Here is a 9,185-nt window from a genome sequence, read left to right as displayed (position 1 = left end):
ATTTGAAAATGTGATTTTTCTGGACCGTTCACTGCAAATGTGAAAAAAATGTGACGCAAAATAATAACATTTTTTCACATAAAGGTGTCGCGCTTCAGAAATGTTATTTTATATGATTTTCTGTGAACTTATGTGATAAAATGTGATGCTGTTGAACCTCAAAAAAATTCACATTACATCACATTTTTTCACATTTCCTTGAAATTTTGCACGAAATTCACATAATTTTCACATTTATGCACCTGGTAGTGTAACACCCGTGTTTGAATTCGAATCGGCGTATTTGAGAATTAATGTCGTCCATACTTGGAACGCATGGTTGTTTATTTCAATGCCATGTCAGGCATTGCGCTAAAATGTTTACTAAAACGGGGAGGGTGACTATTAGTACTTTGCGTGTACCCCTGGCGCCTCTGAGCAGCATTGCAGCTTCTATGCAATAAGGCCGGAAACGACTCATAGTAATAACTCAATGAAGATATACCTTTTGCTGGTCCCATAATGCAACAATCTACGTGACTCTGTCATGCAAACAAGAAAGGCTTTACGACAAGGTCAAGAAAGAATTCGGACTCTGGATATGGATAGACACTGTTTACTGACAAAGTTTACATCATAAAAACTGATATTTGATATTTCAGGTTCTCAGCACTGGAATCCTGGGAGTTGTGAGCGGGAAGAATCCCAAAAACAATTGGCTGGTGAGTAGATATAGAGCGTTATTTTACAATTATAGGTCAGCCTTACATGTAGTTGGGGAAGCAATTATTCTCACGCACAAATTACAAAACAGTTGTCAAGTAGCATTCACTACTTTTTGTCACTGATGAAACGTCTGACAGTTTTCAAAATCTATCCAGTTCCTTGAATAAAAGTTTCCTTGCGTAGAATCCATATAATCTGTTATCTGCTCGTCAATGACTATCTTAAAAATCTTAAAAATTCATCTGTGTTGGTGGACGTCATTATACCGTAGGTTTAAACTGTAATTTCTAACGCGAGAAATTAGACTCATCCAAATTTTGGACTACGTTAACTTCAGTCTTTGTCATGGAATGAGCAATCCACTGCTTCTGTGACATCATGTAATGCAAATGACACACGTGACTCGGTGAGCATTCTTCCCTCAACGAAGACGGGGGGCGACACAGACGTTCTGCAACTTACGATCCACTGCTTACCGAGTCACGTGTGTCATCTGCATAATATGACGTCACTGAGGCGGTGGATTGTTCATTCCTTGACAAAGACTGGAGTTGCGCAGTCGTAAGTCCAATTTCTTGTATTGGAAATTACAGTTTAAACTTACGGCATGATGATGATGTTGCTTTGGAGTTTCATGGTTAAAATTTTTCGCTCAGATCGTGGCGTTTATGGTGCTGGGAATCTTCACCATCCTCGCGACCTTCTGCAGTTTCGGCTTGGCGGTGACCGGAGCGATCGTGGACAGCTGCTACTGGCGCTGGATTGGTGTTCGATGTGGCGTCGTCTACGTCAACGCTTCTGACTATGATTACTACAACGGCACTGCCACGAACTTTACCGCGTTCGATTATTTGTAAGAAGCTTTCCTTTCCCGTACATAGTAGGGGGGATTCATTCCTTAAGCTAACCGACATCTTGTACTCGCAGTCGTCCCTCAGTAAGACACCTGGAGCCGCATAGTTCTTGTTTAGAACTTTTATTCAGCCTGTCACACGACCGGTTTCGCCTGTGTGGATTCTTCAAGTGTACAGAGGCTAATGACACAAGTGCACAAGTTCTCACTTATACACTACATTTCCAGTGCATATTGCCCTCAGGTTAGTTATGGTCTCGGATTTTTTTTCACGATTTTGTCCACTTATAGAGGGCAACAAAATTTCTTCTTTCAAAATCGGGCGAAAATCAATGCGCACGGTGGTGTCATCTATAAAAATTTACTTGCTATTTGTCATGCTCGGCTATTGGACCGGAAGGTATAGCGTCATCACCCACAATGCAATACCAGCATGACGTCATTCTATCCGGTCAGGCCCGGTTCCACCGGCCACGTCTGGCCTACGCTCAAGCCCCCCACCCCACCCCAGCAAAACCCGTCGAGGCGAGGCACCGCGGATTCCGGCGGGACTGTTCGTGCGGGGAGACCGTGGCGATCGCGGCGTTGAGCCGGTAGAGCGCCGGGCTGTGGCAGGGCAGGTTTGGGTGCCGTACGAGAGCTACCGGCGGAGTTTAGACACAGTTTTTATAGTCTGTGTTTTGTTTCATAACTTGTTTGGCCAATATTTTCCTTGACTGTATGTTTTAAAGGAGCAGGAAGGAAGGATGCCTACGAGACGAGTCTGGCCATGGAGAGGTTTGTTTCTTTGCAGGATAGAATCCGTTGCCATCCTTCTCAGGGGAAAGCTAGAAACGTTTTCTGTCAGCGGTGACGAAGAAGTTAGACCAGGAACTACGCCAGTGTTATGTAATTTTTTAGTTTTGCCTTCAAATCAACAGTTTTTAGGTACGGTTGAAGAGACCAGCCCAGAGATGCAAGATGGCTGCCCCACTCGTCCTCTGGAAAGAGGAATCGCAATCCGTTGCAATCCTCGCCGTGGGCAAATCAGGGACGCCCAGTTCTAGCAGGACCAGGCGGCGGTTGCAGGGTTGTAATATATTTGACTGTCCTTTTTTTATTTTCGTTCAGATTTCATGTAATTTTTCCTCTGGCGTTTTCAGACGTTTGTAGTCTCATTGACCATGCTTGTTTAGGCTCCCCCAGTGGCAGACCTCGTCCGAGTGTTCCGAGCTCGGACTAGTTTTCTGTGGTCGTGTTTCCTTTTTTCTTTTTTACAGTGGTTTGCTGCTCGGGGTTGATGGAATTATCAATCCGGCGGACCACTAAGCCAGGTGCCAAGTGTTCGCTCATACCTCTCATAGCACATTTTTGCGTGTGTGTAATGCTAATGTAAGGCACAGAACCCTGTGGAAGATCTTGAAGGATATGGGTGTGTCCAGGTACCTAGTCAACTCGCTACAGCAGTTGTACAGACGACAACAAGCAGCGGTCAGAGTGGAGGATGAGTTAACTGACTGGTTCCAAGTCACGAAAGGAGTGCGCCAGGGTTGTCTCGTCTCACCGATCTGCTTCAACTTCTACTCGGAAGCAGTGATGAGAGAGTCTGCTGGTGAACTCTCATGGATTGGTGTGAACATCAGTGGGAGGACTGTCAACAATCTACGGTTTGCTGATGACATCGCCCTGATTGCAACATCACCTGAGAGACTTCAGGAGCTGCTGGACCTAGTCAACACTGTGTCTCTACAGTACAGGCTGGAGATCAGCACCAAGAAGACCAAGGTCATGGCAGCAACTAAGCAACCCACAGTACTGAGGATCTTCTGTCAGGGGGTTCAGTTGGAGCAGGTGTCAACTTTCAAGTACCTGGGTGCCATCATTGACGAAACAGCTGGAAGTAGCCGGGAGGTCAGTGCGCGCCTGGGAGCCGCGAGGACAGCCCTTAGCTCCCTGGACGTCATCTGGAAGGACATAGTCCTAAAGATGTCCATCAAGATGAGGGTGTTGAGAGCGCTGGTGTGGCCCGTGGTGACTTACGGCTGCGAAGCATGGACACTCCATGCGAAAGACACACAGAAGATCGAGGCCTTCGAGATGAAGTGTTACAGGAAGCTGCTCAGAGTTAGCTGGACAGAACATCGTACAAACGCCTCAGTCCTGGAAGAGTTAGGGATCGGAAGATCACTACTACACATGATTAGAAGGAGGAAACTACAGTACTTCGGACATGTGTCGAGAGCACAGAACATCTCAACTCACATCCTGCAAGGACGGATCTGTGGTAGCAGGAGCAGAGGGAGGCCGCGAAGGAGATGGGCAGACGACATCAGAGATTGGACAGGCAGGTCCCTGGCTGACTGCACACAGATGGCCAAGGACAGGGATGGATGGAGGAAGCTTGTGCTGAATGCTACCACAGTCCCCGACCCTCCAGAAGAGGAAGGGACAAGGTGAAGGTGAATGCTAATGTGATGTTGTGTCATGGTAATTTTTGGTGCGGTGCGCAAGAACACGGGTATGTGTTAGCTGTGTGAGGTTTGAGTGGCCTGGTTGGCTCATGCTAGCGTGGTAAATCCCACTTTTAAGGTTCCAGGCAGGGGGGGAGAAAAGAGTGACTGAATGCGTGGCTGGTGTTGTGGTCTTGTCATGTAGAGGTGGTTATAGCGTGTTGTGCATGAGTTCCTGCACTTCACCTGGAAGTTTGTGGCGATATGGGGGCATGCACTATGTATTCTTATTTTGCATCATGTTTGTCACGGCGGTCAATTTCTAGGGTAAAGTTTCCAATTCTACGGAAGGGTATCAGGTTACCGGGGTTCCACGCGCGGCTTCCGTGCAGCCAGTCTCAACAGTTAACATTTTGTTAAGCAATAATTAACAGTTTCACGGGGACTCTCCTGTCCAAATGTGATAAAATCAGCACTGCATATACCTCAAATGTTGTTGTTTTTATTACAACGCTTAAATGTGTGTGAAATCACTCTCAACGCGTCGAATGCTTATTTTAGAACAATCGACGTCAATAACCAAACAACTGATTTAAACCGACCCCAAATCTCCCAGAAAACCCCACATTTTTGCATTTTAGAGAACAGTATAACAAAATTAAGATTTGAGTCGGACAGTTTTCTTTATTTCAAAGTTAAAGTGTTGCTAAGGCCGAAAAATTCGCCAAAAAATGCAGTTTTTTAACTTCCAAGACCGATAATTCCAGAATGACGCCATCTTTAAAAAATCCGTCCGACACAGATCGAGATTTGTGTATTGCTTACAATTTAATACGTTTCTGAGGTAAATGGGATTTGTTTTTGTTCCGGTTTAAATACCATGTTTGCACGCATGTCAGGCCGTGTGAGTAAGTGCATGGGGTATCTTATATCCCCGTAAACAACAATTACGATCGTCAAGGTCACACACGATGACGGCGGTAGCTTCGTTACATGTTACATATCAACTATAAAATAGGGCATAGATGTACTGTCCCGAAATCGGTTTATATTTGTGAAAAAGTTGATTTTTTACTGTTAGGCGGTACCCGTGTAAAAACGGGCTTGAAGCCGCGGGTTTACTGTACGCGACCGCAGGTGACCCCGGATCGAACGAACGTTCGGTTCGATTTACGTCGTATCGAACATGATTCGATTCGAATGACGTCATATCGAACATGATTCGGTTCGATTAAAAGGTTGGAATATTTGGGCCCAAATTTGACCATCGTGTGTGCTAGCCGCAGGTTTCGCTTTGTTTCTCCATCAGCAGCAAGGGCACAGTGGGCTACCGATGCAGCTCGCCGAGAAAACAGCAGTCGAATGAGCGGTGCCCCGAGCATGATAAATAGGATACTATTTGTCATGCTCGGCTATTGGACCGGAAGGTATGACGTCATCACCCACAATACAATACCTGCATGACGTCATTCTATCCGGTCAGGCCAGGGGCCTCCGACCGCGTCTGGAGCCGAAAGCGGCCCACCCACCCAACCCGGCACGACGGGCTTTGCTTGGGGTGGGAATGGGCGCCCGCTTAGGGCGGTCGCCTCAGCGCATAGTCAACTTTTTGCTTCAGACGACTATTTCCGCATAACTTCATACTGGAGGTCCATGGCTGAGCATGATAAATAGGATACTGTAGCCTTATGTTTTATTTTTGGCGACGTCTCAAGGAGGCTCCTAATGGTACAGTATTGTGTGCAGTTCGCAAGAATTCTAGGAATTGTACAGGGATTTTGTCCACAGGCATTGCATGTCCACAGGAATGTCTCCCAGCTCTGTTGACAAACCCACATTCCTGGAAACCCTTGGGAAAACCTGTATACCCCGAATGCCTTACTTTCTGTAACCCCGGGGCTCGTTCACTATACACTCAGGGGAGGGGTGGGTACCAAGGCTTCCTCGAAATCATGAAATGATGGCAGTGCCATGCAAAAAATCCCCCTAACAGCGAACACCGTCGCCATGGCAATGTATGTTTTCATTGCCAGTCTTGTTTTTTTTCCAGCAGTGATATTGATGACCCACCTGAACCGGTAGCCGACTACAGCGATAAGGATGACTGCACCACCACGGCTAAGGCTCTACATGGGGTTAACGCGCTGCTGGCGTTCGCTGAGCTGGTTCTGGGGTTCGTGGTCTCCATCATGTGCTGCTGCGGACTGTGCAGCGCCACCAACACACCGGTCAGTAGAACAGTTCCTTATCTATCTTATGTGATTCACTATACACGAATGTGCTAGCTATTTTATAACGGTGTCGCTCAAAGCAAGGCCATTTTTTTGGTCACTTCTAGGCATAGAGCTAGGGGTATAGAACTGTAACAGCGACTCTTCTCCCTGAGTCAGAAACATATTGTTTTTGCTCAGTTTCTTCTTCTTCTTCTTCTCCAAAGAAGACCTGGCCAATGGCCTCATTTGTTGACGTCTGTCACCATGGTAACTGATGTCCGGTTACATGATGTTGCAATTGTATAGTAGGCATTTAGACTCCTGTCACCATATACATGTATGTGAACGTGTTTGAGTAAGAATTAAAGACCATGCTTGTACTATAAAATCACCCAATAAATTCGGCTAACATAAACTATTGGACCTCAGTCTACCTCTGACTACCGTGGTGGTAACATGGGCAGAGACCTGGCTAAGACTGTGAGTGACCAAGACAAGTTTCTCTTCAAGACATTCTAAAAAGAACAAACAACAGATAAGGAATTGAAGTACTGTTGTAAGAAGTTAGTCTCACCAAATACAGAATGTAATGACAACACTGGCTGGTCAAACTCTGCCTAGTAGTGTCAGTGCCTTGGTTAGACTTTGGCCTGCAGTTACTTGTATGGTTCTAACAGCATCTGAGCTCCAATCTACATGTATACTGTGTGGTGTTTTCTTATAGACTACCAAATGGACACCACAATTAGAAGACATGTTTCTAGGCACACTGAATGTCAACGCAAATTCAGCTGTGAGGAAGACATTTTCAAATTACAAATATAAATACTGTATCTACTATAAATAGACATTTCTGATAGGGCCTTTTATAAAGTTGAAATTGAACACAGGGTTGATTTTCCAGAAAGAAGCTGTTGATAGTTAATTTCTTGATTACTTGACTTAGGTACAATTATCTTGATCATTCTACATGTGCATAGCCAGCAGTTTTGTGATGTTACTTTGAAAACCAGTAAGGAAAAATATTTGAATCCGATCGACCGGTATTATGCTAATCTCTCCCTGTCATTGTTTCTAGAGACTAGACAGCCTGGGATGTTTATGTGTTTATGGGGGTCAATTCACTATTCAAGCTGCTGGAAGATCCACAGTGGGGAGTACTACATTGTATGTGGACCCTGGGTTCACTTTTTTCGTTTTTAACAGCCCCCCTCCCCTCCCCCATGCTTTTAACACTCAAGGGCTTGATAGCATCACAACATAACATCGGCCCCCTTCACATGATACGGAATATTTCTAGATACAACAGATAAAGGCCATTTTTCCACGAGAATACAACTATCCGGATAAAGCCAAATAGTTTGGCTTTTATTCGGCTCGTTTCAGGCAATGTTGTCCTATTGGGGAAAAGGCCAATAAACTATTAGTGGGGGCGGCCAATGTTCTTTTTTATTTCTTTTATTCCAACAAGTAATCACAAGACGTGGTGGCGGCACACTCTAGTTTTTTCAACTTATATTAATGCCGCCACCAACACATGGGACAAATACATGACAGGACAACACTCATTTTCAGCTGAGTGAAGTGAGGGAAGTCGTGTAAAGTGCCTTTCCCAAGGGCACAAGGTCGGTGGCCAATGGTTACAGATGGCAAATGTAGACTCCCCTTGTCCCACAGAATCTGCCTGGAGAAGAGGTTATGAAATTATCAGGTTATTATCAATAGTACCATGTATGTTGTAGAATATAGTACAATGCTAGAAGTAGATATAGTCTCACATACCACTGTATTTTATGTCTTATGTTGTTTGTAACCGCAATTAGCCCTCGGGCAAGTATTTGCAATAAACTTTCATTAAACTTTCATTATCATGGCCGTGAAAAGTTTCATCAGGTTGGTAAGTCACTGAGTAAAGAGACTATTTTTACACAACCAAATCTTTTATTCAGCCTACGTTTCGGTGACCGTCTGTCACTTTTCTCAGGACAATTCTGACTGGTTCACATTCATGTTCATGTATATATATATATTTATCCAACTTTCGCGCGTTTGGGACCGCATTGTAGATGCATTTCCCTGTAATCCAATCACGCACATGTGTGGATATGTAGATGTTGTACGTTTGGGAGTGCATCTAGGCAGCGACACCTGTGCTGCAGTACAGTGTGACCCAGTCAGAATTGCCCTGAGGAAGGTGACAGACGGTCACTGAAACGTCGGCTAAATAAAAGACTTGGTTGTGTAAAAAAGTCTCTTTACTTATTAGGTTATTATGTAATAATAACTCTGTTCTTGGCTTTATTTACACACAGATCATGTCTGACGGACAGGGCGGGTTCATCCTACTGCAAGCAGGTAGGTTCTTTGGCGACTTTTGAAGTTCCCTCCTTCGTGCTTTCTCGTACCATGGTGCCACGTATTTATAGCCTCTACCAGGGATTGGAAGGCGGCTGAAAAGAGTAGAAATTGGCCAAAAAGTGAGATGACATGCCAGGCCAGGGGAGTTGGTCAGCTAGAGAGTACAGTTTAGGTGCAGCAAACGGTACTAGCTAACCAACTCCTCTGGCATGTCATCTCTCTTTTTAATTGGCCAATTTCTACTCTTTCCGGCTGACGCCTGGTAGAGCTAATGCATTCCTCAAACCAATTAAGCGACATCTTCCAATATAAATGAAATCAGTTCACACTTATGGCTACATATGGCTAAAAAGTAGATATATGCCCTGTGTAAAGAAGTTTAAAGCAAGTGAAACGTACTGATATATTGACGTCTTGTTGTTCCAGTGCCTGCTTCGCGACAGTTCGGAGCTCAGCAGCAGGTGTTCCTGGCGCCACCTGGCAGTCCACATGCGCCTCTGCAGGAGTACTACACCGCGGGACCGGCACCGCCGCAGTACGCCCAGCCGGGCGGGATGGGGGCTGCTGCAGCACCGCCGCAGTACGCCCAGCCGGGCGGGATGGGAGCCACTGCAGCACCGCCGCAGT

At 45.5% G+C, this 9,185-nt stretch overlaps 1 protein-coding gene across 1 annotated transcript in view; it reads left to right on the top strand.

Annotated features, from left to right (window-relative positions):
• Positions 1-9,185, top strand: part of LOC109471272 — a 19,688-nt gene that overhangs the window by 5,129 nt on the left and 5,374 nt on the right. Inside the window, exons 3-7 of the mRNA XM_019770556.1 lie at positions 642-701; positions 1,362-1,558; positions 6,038-6,215; positions 8,513-8,555; positions 8,985-9,183. Coding sequence (XP_019626115.1) covers positions 642-701; positions 1,362-1,558; positions 6,038-6,215; positions 8,513-8,555; positions 8,985-9,183 — 677 coding nt within the window. The remainder of the gene's footprint in view (positions 1-641; positions 702-1,361; positions 1,559-6,037; positions 6,216-8,512; positions 8,556-8,984; positions 9,184-9,185) is intronic.

The sequence above is a fragment of the Branchiostoma belcheri genome, unplaced genomic scaffold, assembly GCF_001625305.1.
Source record: "Branchiostoma belcheri isolate BF01 breed outbred unplaced genomic scaffold, Haploidv18h27 scaffold245, whole genome shotgun sequence".
In the NCBI taxonomy this organism is placed as follows: Eukaryota; Metazoa; Chordata; class Leptocardii; order Amphioxiformes; family Branchiostomatidae; genus Branchiostoma; species Branchiostoma belcheri.
The sequence above is the reverse complement of the archived record's forward strand: the minus strand, read 5'-3'. Positions and strand labels throughout refer to the sequence as shown.